Source organism: Akebia trifoliata, chromosome 2, assembly GCF_017979445.1.
Source record: "Akebia trifoliata isolate Shusen 1 chromosome 2, ASM1797944v1, whole genome shotgun sequence".
Classification (NCBI taxonomy): Eukaryota; Viridiplantae; Streptophyta; class Magnoliopsida; order Ranunculales; family Lardizabalaceae; genus Akebia; species Akebia trifoliata.
In genome coordinates this window covers 15,708,052-15,725,331 of record NC_141376.1, presented here as the reverse complement: position 1 = coordinate 15,725,331, position 17,280 = coordinate 15,708,052, and the positions used below count along the sequence as shown (strand labels likewise).

At 36.1% G+C, this 17,280-nt stretch overlaps 1 protein-coding gene across 3 annotated transcripts in view; it reads left to right on the top strand.

Moving 5' to 3' along the window:
- Nucleotides 1–17,280, top strand: part of LOC147409770 (phosphatidylinositol 4-kinase beta 1-like) — a 42,964-nt gene that overhangs the window by 21,673 nt on the left and 4,011 nt on the right. For all 3 annotated transcript variants that reach the window (XR_015175379.1, XM_086431833.1, XM_086431834.1), the window contains exons 8-14: nucleotides 1,394–1,463; nucleotides 1,918–2,015; nucleotides 2,106–2,210; nucleotides 6,230–6,283; nucleotides 7,223–7,366; nucleotides 7,527–7,580; nucleotides 7,699–7,773. Coding sequence is in view for 2 of the 3 variants with exons in the window: in XM_086431833.1 (XP_086287959.1) it covers nucleotides 1,394–1,463; nucleotides 1,918–2,015; nucleotides 2,106–2,210; nucleotides 6,230–6,283; nucleotides 7,223–7,366; nucleotides 7,527–7,580; nucleotides 7,699–7,773 (600 nt within the window). In the remaining variant the exon portion in view is untranslated. The remainder of the gene's footprint in view (nucleotides 1–1,393; nucleotides 1,464–1,917; nucleotides 2,016–2,105; nucleotides 2,211–6,229; nucleotides 6,284–7,222; nucleotides 7,367–7,526; nucleotides 7,581–7,698; nucleotides 7,774–17,280) is intronic.

Below are 17,280 nucleotides of genomic sequence, written 5' to 3'. Positions count from 1 at the left end.
CCTCCATGGTTGCCATCACATCATCTCTCACTGTCTCCCAACATGCTTTAAAAAACCTAGGGAGAAACCATCTGGCCTCGGAGCCCTATCACTAGCCATGCCATTGACCATTGCCCACACTTCCTCAACCTTGAACGATTTCTCAAGCCACCTTTGATGATCCAGGGAAATGTTATCAAAATGAAGGGAGTCTAACGTAGGCCTACTCACATACTCCTCCGAGTAAAGGTTATTATAGAATTGCACCACCCCTTCACAAACCTCCTCCTCACCCACCTTCCACCAACCATTAACTTTAAGCTTCGAAATAAAATTCACCCGACTATTAAAATTAAGAATACGGTGGAAAAAGGAAGTGTTTCTATCCCCTTCCTTCAGCCAACGAATTCTTGACTTTTGTTTCCAACAGATCTCCTCCCTAGCAGCTATCTTTTGATACTCAACTTTAAGATTCACACGTCACAACCCCTCCTCATCCCCCAAGCCTCCACGCTCCTCCTTATCCTCAAGCACTTGTAATTCCAACAACACAACACTCTTCCTTGCGTTCATAGAACCAAAGCTTCCCTTATTCCAGATTTTTAACTTCTCTTTGATAGCCTTTAGCTTCGGCTTCAACACTTTCCCTGGTCTGCCTTCAAAAGATAGCTCATTCCACCAAGTGTGGACCAACTCCCCAAAATCTTGATGCTCTAACCACATATTCTCAAATCTGAAGGGTGTGGGGGTGATTCCTCAGCACCCCTGCTGCCACACTTGAACTAATCGTCGTGATATAGCTCAAGTTAGCTTCCCCAAAGAGTCCTAGTTCCCCAACTCACTTGCACACTTTGATTTTAACACTTGAAGCTTGGATTATTTTAAGTGTTGCACAGGTGCTAGGTGATGGGGTCGAGGTCTGTGACAATGTGCTTCGGTTGTATAATACTCCGGAATGCAGTCCTGCTTTACCCACCCAACAGTTATTCTATGGGTAACATCTCCACCAATCCCTTGATTTTTATTTATTATCGAACCCCAAACTATCATTTTCTTGTAGTTCTTGCCTATCAATCTTACCAACATCACATTGGTGTGAGCATCCGTGCTAAAAACTTTCATTGAATATATTTTGTCCTGGTCTTACGTGAATATTTTCTTTCTAAGGTATCCTTTACTGGTTCTGTGGCATGTGTACATTTGGATGGGTGGAAATTATATTCATTGGATGTGTTCCATGATTATTATTTATGGGTTACTCTTATTGTTATGATATTACTGACCTAATTACTCTTGCTTCCCATGGTTTTACCTTATTCCTATTCAATTGTGTTTCTTTAACTGTTATTCTGTGATTGGTACATATTATTTTTTCTCACCATTAAATGTATTTAATTCTCTTGTTTGGACATAGGTCATTGTGAAAAGTGGTGATGATTGTAGGCAGGAGCATCTTGCTGTGCAACTGATTTCTCACTTCTATGGTAGGTATCTTTAAATTTCAAATGATATTTGTTGGGTTGTCATTGTCCATAATTCATCATTTCTTTTCTTCATACAGTTATAAAATGTTTCAAGAGTATATTAAATAATTATTCTTAATGATACTTTTCATTGGTGTCTGATCCCTAGGTGTTTGCTTCAAACTGAGTCCTTTATCCAAAAGTAATAATATTTTATGGGCTTGCAAAATAGCATTGTTCGCTACCTTTTTAATAAGTCAGATGTTTCTTTAGGTTGTATAAAAAAAAGTTGATAGTTTTACACCCATCCAAATTTGACTTCATCACAACTGGTGCAGGGAACAAAAAAATTAGTTAATGGAAGCCAACAATGGGATGATCGAAAGCCTACTAGTTGGACTATTTTTTATATATTTATTTATTTATTTTTTAACTATAATTTATTATATTTTTTTTTGGTGGTTATTGATGCCAGATATATTTCAAGAAGCTGGTCTTCCACTCTGGTTGCGCCCTTATGAAGTCCTAGCTACGTCTTCTTACACTGCTCTCATCGAAACAATTCCAGATACGGTAGTTTTTTTGTTTTTTGCACTTCTTACTCTTGCATTGTATTTCAATTTTTTTTGGCTATGAAATTGATAAGGTCTTACTTGTTTTTAGGCCTCAATTCATTCTATCAAGAGTAGGTTTCCTAGCATTGCAAGCTTACGTGAGTTCTTTGTGGCCAAGTATCAAGAAAATTCTCCAAGTTTTAAGCTTGCCCAGGTAATAATCGAGCATTGAAAATTTCCAGATATGCATTCTGGTATTGCAGTGATTAGTGCTTTGTTTATGTGTTAAGCAGCAATTATTTACTGGTTAGATTCTGGATATTATACTTGAAACTCTGGTTCTTTTTGACATTTATTATTACCTCCATATTTTGTATAATTGTTGCATAACATATATCGACATTTATTTGCATATTGCTTTTAGAAATAGGAGTACTCTGGGCTGATTGGTCTAAAGTATTGTTGGCAACGACCCCTTTGTTTCAAGTTTTAAACTATGATCTGACCTATCAAGAAAAATAAAACTGTCATTTGTATTATACCTATGCCTAATGCTTGATGCGCTTCAGCCCTCATTAGGGGGCCACTTGAGCAACTAAAAATTGACTGGAGCTAGCATGCGTTTGCTGCCAATGTAAATGATGAATCCAATTTTGATTCACGAGATAGAGATACTATGAAAGTCACGAGGGTTGTACTTAAGCATTTTAGAAATCCATACTTAGCCATTTTTGTGCTCTGCTTTTACCATTTTGGGTAACATATGTTGTAATCTTGTTGGTCATCACCAATTTACAATTTGCAAATGACAGATACCCTAATCTTTTTGGATGGATCTCATCAAAATTCCATGTTTCTGAGAGGTTCCCATTGTTGTTTTGAGTTGGTTTTTGGTTTAAGGATTACTTTAGATAAAAACAAAATCGTGGTGATGTAATTGACATCGATTCATTCATTAAATGTTTTGTGTTTGTATGTGTCCCCATATTGATCATAGATCATTTGGGCCTTGGTATTCCAAAAGGGGAATGGCCGTCCGGTCCTCGTTAAAAGTTTGTTGGTGAGTTTTCTGGTGTACTTCTTTATTCAGTTCCAGTTCTATAGCTAAAGAGCTGGATAAAAAGTTTAGAGAATTTCTTTGAGATGATAGGGAGAATAATCACAAGCTTCATTTGGTGAATTGGAATGTTGTATGTGGTAAAGAAGAGAGGTGGTCATGGTATCGGTGAAATCCACTGAATGAATCAAGTCTTCCTTGGGAAATGGTTGTAGGGATTTGGATAAGAGCCATCAACGCTATGGATACGGACCATTGTGGGAAGTACGGATCTAGTGAATTTGGATCGGAGTCTAGGGATGTCAGATCCTCACTTGGATGTGGTGTGGAAAGGAAATAAGAATTGATTCATGGAGTTCTGTAGGAAGCTTTGATTCAAGAGGGGTAGCGGAAATCCAGTCGGTTACTCACATGCTCGCTTACGAGGATCATTCGGAGTGTTGGTAACTAGAAACAAAAGTGTATTTCAATAAATCTTAAAATGAAGCATGATCCACAACAACAACAACAACAAAAAAAAGAAAAAAAAGAAAAAAAAATTCTAGTCAGTTCGATCAAATTGAATAGTCAGTTCGATCAAATTGAATTGTTATTTCAACTAAGCAGTAATGAATGAATTCAGAAATTCCATTTCAAATCGACTAAACCGATATTATTTTCGACATTCAAAAGAATGGATCAATGTTCGATTTTGTGAAGACTGGTGATGTGGAGCTAGGCATGCTTGAGTAGCTATCTGATTTTAAAGCCTTTATTTATAGCTGGTGTTCAATTTGTACTGGTAGATTCTCTTTCTTTGAACTTCGATTTTAGAAGGAATCTTAATGATTAGGTGGTTGAGCTTGTTGCAAGATTGATATGTAACATTAGTGATTCCATTATGTCTAATAAAGAAGCTGATGATAGGGATGTGTGGTTGCCATGCCGAGATTACTTTTTTCTTAGTTAGTTCCTCCTATAATGTGCTTGTGAACTAAAGGTATTTCATGGGACTCATCCCTTCAGACTTCCCGACCTCTTTTATATGGGGTTTGAACTTTCCGTTAAAATTGGCATTTTTCTCCTAGTGTTTCGCCTTATGTGAAATCCTGATAATTGATATTCTAAGGACCTGGGGCATCATTACCTTTTTCTTTCTTTGCGAGTCCAGTGCATACTCTTGTGGTCATATGTTTCTCCTTCGTCTACTAGCTTGGAAATTTGGACCACCTTTCATTTTTCATTTGACATTTCCTATTCCCCCTTTGATCCAGAACCTATTCTGGTATTGGTTTTCATATATATTTTTTCTTCTTTCAAGGGATGAATCATTTGGAACCTTCTCATGCTGTGTCGGGGTTTTTGAAAGGAATGGCCACGGGTAAAGGAGACTGGTTCATTAGATAATTTTCAATATTAAATCTGAATTCTTCTTATGGTCCAAAACCTTGTGAGGAAGGTGAAGGGCTGTTCTTTGGAGACTTTTATTTACATGGGACATGGGATTATATTAGAAATTTCTTCCTAGTTGCTTCTGTGGGGTGGATTATCTTTAGGCAGGTCTTCTTGATCTCCTTCCTTGTATTAAATTTTTTATCTTAATATAAATACTCTTACCAAGGGAAAAAAAAGGATTTTGTGTGTTGAGTTGTAACCACAAGTACAACTTTAATGACTGGATGGTGTCTTTTATATTGCATCATCTTTATGTTGGTATGCTTTCTTTGAGTTTTATGTGCTAGCATTAGTTTCATTTAATATAAATACTTTTACCAAGGGAAAAAAAGGAATTTGTGTGTTGAGTTGCATTTTGAAGGTTTTAAAACTGAAGTGGAAGGTTGAAAAAAAGTAAATGGATCAAGGTATTGAAAAAGCATTTGAAGGTCTTATCTTTTCAATGGATAAGTTGGGATATAACTGGAAACCTGATGAGGTTATTCAAATGATTGGTTGTTGATCTATCTCAGTTTCTTCTTGGATGTATACATCCTTTCAAGGTGGCTCACTTAAGCTGTGCACAGTTTCACTAAATCTCAGTTGAAATGATTCCTATAAGAAAGCTATTAAATTTCTGTTTTGGTGTCTATTTCGGTTAGTTTGGAAGTGGAAACATTTTGTTCAAATATTTCAACTGGTGTGGAAATTGGTAAGTTGTCATGGAAATGATGAAAATGTTTTGGTAGTTTTCGAAATTGGGAGAAATGAATGAGTAAGCTTCTGCTAAACTTTTGTATAAATATCGGGGAGCCTGACATGCAAAAACAACTATATTCTACATGGAAATGGGTATAATAATGTCACATTAACTCCGTACACATAGGTAAATACTTGCTTAAATGAACCACTATTAAGTACTACATTCTTACGTTATATATAAATAACGATTTAAATGAACTGTCCAAATTCTTCAAATTCTTGTTCAAGTTCTAGTGAAATAATGTAGATTATAATATATTGAAATTTTGTTAAGATCTTTTTCAAGGCATGGACAATTCATTGTGTTGTTGGATGGTCTAAAATGTTATTCACATGGGACCCACAAGTGAGACTACATTGTATGTGTGTGTGCTTATATGAATGTGCTATTTATGCATAGAATACGGTAAAATAAGAAGATATATAGATAACTAACAAATCTTAATTTATCTCTACCAATGAATGAATATCATGTGTAATTTACTAATCAATTCTACCATTATCTGTATTATCTTATTTTGTAAATGTTATCAATAGTTTTAGAATGATTAAATAAATATTTCAGCTGACTCACTTTATATCAAAATATTACCATCGAAATCTTGCATATTTATATCTGAAATATGATTATTTTTGTTATAATGTACCGTCCATCAAAATATTTCACAAAATGAATTGTGATTTCAATCAATATACAAAAAGAAACTGCCAGTTAAATTTTGTGGAAAATGAAAATATTTTGTTATATTTCAAGGAAACATGTGGACATAATAGTAAGCCTATAAGATATTGTATTATGTTTACTGCTGTAGAAGTGGTATATATATATAATATTTATGTAGGATATATTGCTTAAAGATTACATCATTAGGGGTTCCCAATTCATCTGTTTCTTACCGTCTGTTTATAATTCCATGGGTTCAATAAATAATTATGATTTTAGTTTTATCTTAATATCAATTCTTTATTTCCATTTTTTGAGTGTTTGGTTGTTGTTGCAGAGGAATTTTGTTGAGAGTATGGCTGGGTATTCCATATTGTGTTACCTTCTGCAGGTACAGTTGCCTCTCTCTCTCTCTCTCTCATGCACGTGGAGTTACCCACACCTCCTTTTATAGTCTCTTCTGTTAGGTTTTCTGGCCCTTATAAAGTTCTATGATGAAACTGTTTCTTGTTTTATTTTCTCAGTTATTGTGTACTTGGTTACATGTTTGTTACCTTTTTGTTCTTCATATTAATAAATTCAATGATGCATTTAGTTTTCATTTCTCAAAAGATTTGATTCTAGTAATTGGCATGCAAAAAATATTCGTTCCTCTCTATTATGGTGAGAGTACATTGGGGTCAGGTTGTTTTTTATGAATTAGTACTAAAGTTTGCAAGATATTGGCATCCTAAATGTGCTCCACTTAATGGCCATCTTGGGATTCTAAATTTGGTCTATAAACTTATCTTGCACAAAAGATCTATAATTGCTTATCAATTTTTAACATTTTTTCATTGTTTAAAGGGGAGTTTATATTTCTTATGCTCTATCAGCTCCCACCAAGTAAGAAACCAGATAGTATTTTTCCATGACAAAAAGTGTCCTTTCATATGGAAACCTCTGCTTCTATATGTTGTACAATTCCAATGGATCCGTAGCTCTGGTTCTATATTGGGTTTAGACCCCTAGCTCAGTTGGTTCGACACATTGCAAAACAACTTTGGGGTCGTGGGTTCAATCCAGCTTACCTATCCGAAAAAGAAAGGATCCGGACATGACCTATGTTGTCAGCATCATCATTTTTCAACCATCTCTCAGTTCATCAACACAGTTTTTTCTCCAAATTGGATGATGTGCCAATCTAATGTTATTCTTTTTCCCGCTGATGAAAATACTTGTCTTTTTTTTTTTTTTTTTAACTTCAACCATTTAGTGTACTGATATTTCTAGGTTTGAATAAGTGGCAATTTTCTGTGTCCTTATTGATGGCCTGTTTATGGTTGTCCAGGTGAAGGATCGGCACAATGGAAATTTATTGATGGATGAAGAAGGGCATATTATACATATAGATTTTGGATTTATGCTATCCAATTCACCAGGGGGTGTGAATTTTGAGAGTGCACCATTTAAGTTAACTCGTGAACTTCTTGAGGTTAGATATTAACTTATACTGAACTTCTATCTTTTAACTTATTATTAAAGTCAATGATGCTGTGGCAGTAAATAAAATCGACGTAGTTGTGATCTTTGCATCCTTAATGACTTTGTTTAGCTTTAAAGTTTGACTGGCTTATATTTTGTGCCCATTATAGGTCATGGATTCTGATGCTGAGGGAATTCCAAGCGAGTTCTTTGACTATTTTAAAGTACGTGGGGACTCATCCATTGTTCTTTCTTCTTCTTCTTTAATGCTATATCCACTATTGGTCTTAAAAGTCTCTTATTTCAAACTAATATCTTATGGTATTTATCCCATCTCTTCAGGTTTTATGCATACAAGGTTTCCTAACATGCCGTAAGCATGCAGAGCGAATCATTCTTCTTGTTGAAATGATGCAGGTAACAAGACCAATATCACTTCAATTGACCATTCGTTTTCTAATGAGCTAGACATTTATAGTAGATATAGATACCTGGTCAATAAATGTTGGTGTGCAAACCCGATATCGTTTATCTATTCATCACAACTCAAAAGTGTTCAAGGACTTTGAGGTGTGTTGAATGGACATTAATAAAGGATGCAAACCCAGCATATGTACTGCTCCAGATTTTCTTTATGTAGTTATCACCTATAATTGGACTAATCTTCATTCGGGTTTGGAATGTTCCCATTTGATACCTTGTGTTACATGCATATAATTCCATGATTACCGTGTAAGCAGCATTGCATTTAGTTTCAGGCGTACGACACGACATGAACACTGAATCCTTATTTCTAATATACTAGAGTTCGCACGGGCATCCTCTTTGGGATTTAAAAGGGGGGGGGGTATAAAGTGGAGAAAAATAAAATTAGAGGGTATTATTAAAAAAATTTTAGGTTAAGAGGTAAAAGATGAAAAATAATAACGTGGGCTAAAGGAGTAAAAGAGGAAATGTAGTAAAGTTAGAAGGGGTGAAGAGGAAAGGCAATAAAGTGGCCCTCACAAAAACTATAGTTGGATGGGATGTTTATCCTAGCTGGATGGAAGTTGGTCCCCCACAAAAGTGGGCCCTACAGTTGTGTTTTATTATATAGGTTGTAGCAGTGGTAATAGTCTGTGTTTGTGTCTCCTCGAGTTGGAGTACGTTGTTGTATGTGTGAAATGTTGGCCTTTGTTTCTGCTTTGATTTCATTATTATGAGTCCAAACTGTTTGTGCTGGGTAGTTCAATTTTTGGTTCAAATTTGAGTTATCCTACCATTCTCGTACATGCATGCATATGTGGTGGATACCTGTATGAGTGGTGTACAACATTGTGTTGGGACATGATTGAATGACCTTAATTAACCATCTGGTCTAGACTTCTAAGTTCAAATTCTTTCTTGAGTGCCTGTCATTCCTTACGTGTCCCCAGAGAATGTGAGATAATGGATATGCCATTACATTATCTACTATCTAGGGCCCATCAAACAGTGAGTCCAATCTCTCTACAAGTGCAGCTACGAGGACGGACCATCATTTTTTTGTACCGAATGTAACCTTTGTTTTTGTCCTTTTTGCTTGAATTGAATAATATGAGCGGTCAATGCACATGGGTCTCTATTTGGAAAGTATAGGTATATCGTAAAACGAAAAGATGTAATTTATTTAGGATGCAAAGGAGTCACCTCTCCTAATCCACAAAGTATATGCATATTATCTATTATATCTGTCTCAAGGAGATCTCCTTGGTTAGAACTTATGATCTTAATAATCTAATCTAGACGCTTTTTTTTTTTCCTGTAAAGTAAGATGTATAGTTTTGACCATGCAAAAAAATGCAATAGATTGGATGGCCAGAATCATAGGATTGAATTGTCTTTAGCCTTGGAAAATATTCTGTTGACAAATTGAATGGTGGGTATTACTACCTTGTGTGCAGTACAATGTTAAATAACATATGACATGTTGTGCACATATGCAATCGCTCAATGGCATATGTGGTTGCTCATCATTTATTTTTTTAAATTTTCTTTTTAGAATAGAACAAACCAGAAAATGCAAAAAATAGGAAAATTGTAATTACTTAAATAACTCTAGGAGAACTATTTAATTTTATTCAAAATTTGTTATAATTTTCGTGTTTGTGTGTTTAACAAGTATAAAAGATTGCACAAACTCAAAATTCAAACATTTGAAAAAACATAGATTTTCTATTAATTTAGTTGTGATTTGTGAACAACTGAACATACAAACAGAAGTACAATTAATAAAAAGACTTTTATATCCCTACAATTTGTCAAACCCATTAATGGATTACAAAATCTACTAAGTAGCAGTCCACGATCTATGATGTTTCCATCAACTGGCTTGTCGATTGTGTAAGGAAGCCACAAGTGTTTTGCGTTCTGTTCGTGAAGAGAGGTAAGGATCATAGAATCATGAATTTTCTCGCCTTTCTTGGAATTGTTCGTAGAACCTCTGTTGTACTGAGCGTACACCAGGAGATTGATCTTATTTTGCTTTAGTTGGATCACATTTCCTGGTATGAATTTGTTTAACAGTTGAAAAGTCAAAATTCTTTGATAGTTGGATTATTTAATTCTCATATGAAAGAATTTTTTATGTCTAATGCAATGTAGTTAATTTCTTTAGATAAGGATCATCATTCATGTAGATCCTACCAATTAGAAAGTGTCCCTGATGGAGGAAATCAGTTGGAGACAGAAATCAAGGATCATATGGCTTAAGGAGGGCGATAATAATACAAAATTCTTTCATCAAGTGGCCAATCTTCACAAGAGATCTAATTTCATAGCCAAATTAAATGTCAATAGAAGGCTCTTGGAAGATGAGAGTATTAGAGGTGATTGTATATTTCTATCGGGATCTTTATTCGTAATAGTGTGAGGAGAGGCCTCTTTTGGATAACCTAGGATTTAAGTCCATCTCGGTGGAGATGAAGGATTTGGTGGAAAGACCATTTGGAGAAGTAGAGGTTTTGAATGCCATTAATTGCTTGAGTGGGGACAATGCTCTGGGACCGGATAGCTTTTTTATGGCTTTTTATGAGTCATGTTGGGATGCGATGAAGGGGGATTTATTTATGGCCTTTAAGGAGTTCGAGGATTGGAGCTTTTGGGATCAATGCTCAAATACCACCTTTGTATCCTTGATTCCTAAGAAAGAAGGTGCGGGGGAGTTGAAGGATTTCAGACCAATTAGTCTAGTTTGTATAGATTCAAGGAGAAAAGGAAAGGCAGGTCTTGTGTGCAAGATTTGTATTGAGAAGACCTATGAGACCAAGGTATTAAATTTCGATTTCGATGTCTATTTCGGTTAGTCAGGGAATGGAAATATGTCTATTAGCATGGAAATGAATACAATTTTTGGAAATGACAGAAATATTGAAGAAATTTTCATTGAAAATATAGGAAATGATATAATAGGCATTAAAACAGACTAATTAAGTCATTAAAATACAATAAACAATCCTATGGAGTGTGAACTTGAAGATCAACAACATTTTCCTACACATATATTCAAAGTCCAACTGTGAAAAATAATAATACTTAATTTACATGGAAATAACAATATACAAGTTTTTTTTTATGGGTAAGCTGGACTTGAACCCACAACCTCAAAGTTGATTTGCAATGAATCAACCCAACTTAATATGTAAAAAAACATGGTTGATTGTATGCGTGCCTATATAAACGCATTAATATGCTTAGAATACATTAAAATAAGATAAATAAATAACTAACTAATCTCAATTTATTTATACCAACAGATGAATGTTATATGCAATTTTTTATTAGTAAATATTATGTGATATACAAGTTCTTTCTAAAAGCAATGATAACCTTTTTAAAAGAATAGTATTTTGGACGAATTTTACTGTTCATCGAAATATTTTCATCAAAATATTTCACGAAATTAATAATGATTTCCACTGAAATATATACAAAAAGAAACTGTCAGTTAAATTTCGTGTTGGAACTTGTGGGAATGGAAATATTTCGATATATTTTGTGGAAATATGTCGAAATTTAATATTGTGCCTATGACCATGTGAATTGGGATTTTCATAGGTACCTGTTGAGAAGAACGGGCTTTGGTGAAAAGTGGATTTCTTGGACAGCCAAGTGTGTTTTGTCTCGTTATTCTCTATGTTGGTTAATGGCAGTCCAACAGATTGTTTTAAAAGTTCAAGAGGCCTAAGGCAAGGTTATCCCTTTTCTCCATTTCTGTTTAACATTGTGGGTGAAGCAATAGGGAGGATCATTGCCAAAGCCACGAAAGTGGGGGCTTTGAAAGGTTTTGGTATGGTGGAGGTGGGGTCCAGCAGATTGTTTAATGGTAGTCCAACAAATTGTTTTGAAAGTTCAAGAGGCCTAAGGCAAGGTTATCCATTTTCTCCATTTCTGTTTAACATTGTCGGTGAAGCATTAGGGAGGATCATTGCCAAAGCCATGAAAGTGGGGACTTTGAAAGGTTTTGGTATGCGGGAGGTGGGGTCCAAAATTTCCCATCTGCAATTTGCTGATTACACTTTCTTGTTCTTAGACGCTGAGCCTAGTCAAGTATGCTTTCTTAAGGGGCCTCTCTACTGTTTTGAGGTGGCTTTTGGTCTTCCTATCAATCTTAGGAAGAACAAGATTTTTGGTATTGATAGTGTTAATATCTACGTGTGGGCGAATTTTTTGGGTTGTCAAGTTAGTAGCTTCCCCTCAACTTATCTGAAGTTTCCTCTTGGGGTGGCTTATAGGTCATCTTTCATTTGAGATCAAATTCTTGAGAGGGTAAGGAAAATGTTGAGTTTGTGAAAAGCAAAGTTTCTTTCAAAAGGAGGGAAGGTGACAGTGATTGAGTACTTCACCGAGTATTTCGCCCTATTTCTTGGCCTTGTTTTTTTTTCTAAAGAAGGTAGAACTTTAGTTTGAACAGTTGTTAAAGGACTTTTTTTGGAATGATAGTGGAATAGAGGAAATTTTATTAGGTTAATTGGAAGCTTGTTTGCAGGCCAAGGAAAGCACGAGGTCTAGGTATTATAAGTCTTAGACTGGTCAATTAGGCTATGTTGGGGAAATGCTTGTGGAGGTTTGGGTAAGAGAAAAATGCTTTGTGGAGGAAATTGATCAACAATAAATATGGAGAGAGACTGATGGGTTGGGAGAGCAAGGATGCTAAATGTTTTATGGTTATAGTGTGGAAAGGGGTGTGCAAAATTGGTTTAGATTTTGGGAAGCACATCTGCTTTCAGGTCGAAATAGGTAATAGTTTTTGGTTCTAGGAGGACCACTAGTGTAATGACTGTTATTAGTGATAGTTCTCTTTAGTTCTCTTTTATTTATATTTTTATGTCATGTCCTTTTCCATCTTTCCTATTTATCATGTAATATATAAATAGGAAAGAAGTAAGAATAAAAAATACTTTTCTGGAATTTTTTTTTATCTTCTTTAAACCCTAGATCAATTTCTACATGGTATCAGAGCTTTTGTGACGACTGAGAAGATCGAAGAGAGTTTCAAAACAAAGAGAGGGTTCATCTCCACCTTTCTGCAGCCCTAGGGCTATCGTCCATCTTTTTAGGGCTGTCGCTAGCCACATAACAGTCATCTAAGGGGTTGCTGCACATCAGTAGCCACCCTCTAGGGGCTGTCGCACATCAACAGTCACCCACTAAGGCTGTCGCGCCACTCTAGCCACCTCTAGGGGCTGTCGGACATCATCCAGCTACCCATAGTGGTTGTCACACATCATCCAGCCACCTCCTAGAGCTGCCTCCAGTCACCTAGGGTTGCTTCAAGTCACCTAGGGGTTTTGTGGATCTCCATTGGGTAACTATTCACACTTGATTGGCTAGTACAGTCTATGTCATTGTTGTAACAGCCTTCAAGGTGAGTCAGAATTTTTTTTCTTTGGATGTGGAGATAGATTCAACTCTAATGCTGTATGTGGTTCGTTAGTGTTTACGAGTAATCTCTCGTGTGATCTGGATTTTCTATGAGTAGTTTCTTTTTCTCCGAAGTCATGTCAAAAGTATCTTTAGGACAGTCTATACCAATGGTTGGTTTGGATCCTCGAAAGTCAAAGATGAAAATCCTAACCTCCAGATCACCCTAGTCAAACTCGATGGTACAAACTACTTGGAGTGGGTGAAACTAGCCATCCATGGAAGACGGAAGGCAAGCTATTTGAATGGGAAAGAGAAATAACCTAATATCTTATATCCTAAGTATGAATGATGAGATTCTGAGAATGCTTTGGCTATGTTTTGGTTGTTGCATTCAATGCAACCTCATATTAGTAGAGGATATCTTTTCTTGAAGACAACACTACAAATTTGAGAATTTGTGACTTAAACTTATTCTCAAGCTCATGATAGTGCTAAAATTTGCCATTTGGAACATAATATATCGCATCAAACAGGGGGAGAAGACATTTTCAGGCTATTTTTTTGAATTGTGCAACATGTGGGAAGAGCTCGATCACTATTTACCCTTCAACTGGGAAAACTCTAAAGATTGTGTACAGTTCAACAAACATGTTGAGACAGGTCGTGCATTTCTGTTTCTTGCCAGTCTGAATCCCAAGTTTGAGATGATTAGAGTTTATATTTTGAACAGAGATCCTTTACCTCCTTTGAACACTGTGTACTCTTATGTCCAAAGTGTAGAAAGTCGACACTTGACTATGGGCCATTTGGATATTCTTGTGAGTGGTTGATCTGTCATGGTAGCTAGTAAGCAGGGAAAATGACAAGGTCTAAGAGAGAAGAAGTTTGATAAATCCACTTGGGCATCCAATAGTAGAGAGAGGCCGAAATATGACCACTGTGGCAAATTTGAGCATATTCGAACAAAGTGTTGGGACTTGATAAGTCATCTTGATTCATTTCAGCCTAAGGATTGATCTTCCTCAGCTCATTATGCTAATATATTAGATGATTCTCCGAGTTCTGAGCTACCGCCTCTAGCGCTACATATGCCTTTCTCCCAGGACGATATTATTCGTTTGAAGGCTTTTAATGGATGGTTCCACTACAACCACTTCCTTCACACAAATAGGTACCCTTGTCACTGCTCATCATGTTTCCTCATCTCAAGCCAACTCTTGGATTCTTGATTCAAGAGTTTCAGATAACATGATAGGTATGTCTTCATTCTTTTAGTCTTATAGCCCCTGTTCAGACAAGGACAAAGTCCGTCTAGTTGATGGTTCTTTATCATCTATGGCTAGTAAATGAGCTATTCATGTTCCTAATCTCATTGTTAATCTTGTGTCTGTTAGTAGTATTACAAAAAATCTAAATTGTTGTGTTACATTTTTTCCCTCATTGTGTCTTTCAAGATTTGACAACGAAGAGGGTGATTAGCAGTGGTCATGAAACAGATGGCTTGTACCTTCTCATCATCCCAACGTCTCAACACATTCCACATGCTCATGCTTCTCAGAGTAGTCGTAAGGTAGTCAATAAATCTCGAATAATGCGGTGGTATATTCGATTGGGTCATGTTTTTTTTCGGTAGTTACAACATCTATTTCCTTCTTTCTTTCAGTCTATGTCATTGTCAGAGTTACAATTTGAAGTTTTGTCAATTGTTCTAGCATTGTCTTTCTTATCCAACCAAGTTAAATAAAAGAAGTTCCTCTTTATTTTCTCTTGTGAATTCTGATGTTTGGGGTCCATCCACTGTTACTTCTTTATTGGGGTTTTCGCTATTTTGTTAATTTTGTGGATGACTGTACCAGATGTACTTGAATGTATTTAATGAAAACAAAAGATGATGTCTTTTCCATTTTTCAACACTTTCATGTGATGGTTCTTACTTAATTTGGAGTAAAGATCAAAATCCTCCGTTTCGATAAGGGCGGAGAGTATTCCTATGGAGGTTTGAAACAATTTTTTGCTACTCATGGGATATGACAACAAACCTTACGTGTTTCCACACCCCAACAAAATGGTACCGTTGAGAGAAAAAAATTTCATTTGTTTGAATTAAAAAGAGCTTTGTTGATTGGGATGAGTGCTCCTAAGCATTTTTGGTCTGAAGCAGTTTTTATTGCATGTTACACTATCAATTGTACTCCCTTTAGTGTCTTGAACTTTCAACCTCCTATGTTGTTCCTTTCTCTTGACCGTCCTTTATTTTTTGTGGTTCCACGAGTCTTTGGGTGTGTTTGTTTTGCTCATATCTTCAATCATGCTTGCACTAAACTTGATCCTAAGGCGTTGTAGTGTGTGTTTCTTGGTTATTCTAACTTTCAGAAGGGTTATAAAATTATCATCCACTTACTCGTCGTCGATTTGTCACAATGGACATCATGTTCTTTGAAGGCCAGTGTTATTTTCGTAGTCCTGATCGACAATCTCTTCAGGGGGAGTGGTTTGTTCCATCCACTAATCATAAGTCCCTTCCAGAGTCATCTTTCCTAGTTTCACTATCTTTGCCAATTATTCCAAAATTTACTGTGGGAGCTTTGAAACCAACTCAGCCGGTGCCTAATTGTTTTGGACGCACTTACACCATAAAGGGAAAACAAGCTACTGTTGATCCACCATGCCATACCACTGAGAAGCCAAATCCAGTTTCTTTAGATTTCAATGTTTCCATTGTTCATAAAAAAGGTAAACGTACTTGTACTTTGTATCCTATTTCTCAGTTTGTTTCCTACCATGATGTATTTCCATCTTATCGCTCCTTTGTAGCTATTATGTATTTTGTTTCCATCCCATCTAGTGTGGAAGAAGCTCTCTCCAATTCCAAGTGGAAATAGGCTATGGATGAGGAAATAAGAGCTTTTGCAAAGAATGATACCTTGGAGTTAGTGTCATTACCACAAGGGAAGAAATCTGTTGGTTGTAAGTGGGTGTTCACAGTAAGTACAAGTCAGATGGATCGATTGACAGGTACAAGGCTAAGTTGGTTGCCAAGGGTTATGCCCAGACATACGTCATAGACTATCAAGAAATATTTGCCTCGGTAACCAAAATGTATTATATTCGTATCTCTCTTTTTGGCAGCAAATTTTTCTTGGGAGTTTCACTAACTAGATGTGAAGAATGCTTTCTTGCATGGTGATTTGTAGGAAGAAGTCTACATGGATACTCCTCTAGGAGTTCTTTTTTCCAATGTTGATGGGAAAATGTGTCATCTAAAAAATCCTTTTATGGTCTCAAACAATCCCCATGGGCATGATTTGAGTGGTTCTGCTCTATTATGCAGGATGTGGATTGCAAATAATGTCAGGCTGATCATACACTACTTGCCAAACATAGTGGACCTCATACTACAATCCTTGTTGTGTATGTTGGCGATATTGTCATAATATGAAATTTTCCTACTAATATTCAAACTTTGAAGCATCTTCCTGGACATCGCTTTGAAGTCAAAGGCCTTGGACTTCTGAAATATTTTTTGGGTATTGAGATAGCTCGATCCAAGACATGCATTTTTATCTCACAACGCAAGTATGTTTTAGATCTGCTCCAGGAGCTTGGCAAACTTGGGCCTAAACCAATTGATACTCCAATTGAGCCAAATCACCAATTGAGTAAAAGTAATCGTGAAACTCTTGAAGATATTAGTAGTTGTCAACATTTGGTTGGTAAATTCATCTACTTATCTCTTACATGATCCGATATTGCCTATGTAGTAAGCATTGTTAGTCAATTCATGCACGCCTCTCATATGACACATCTTGATGTTGTCCTTTGGATCCTTTAATATATGAAAGGATGTTTGGGGAAATACTTATTATTCTGTTCACATGGTCACATGCATGTGGAAGCATGAACAAATGTTGATTGGACGGGTTTTATTACTGATCGTCGTTTGACTTCTAGGTATTGCACTTGGTGAGTGGTAATTTGGTAACTTGGTGCTGTAAGAAACAATCTATAGTTGCTCGCTTAAGTGCTGAAGCTGAGTTTAGA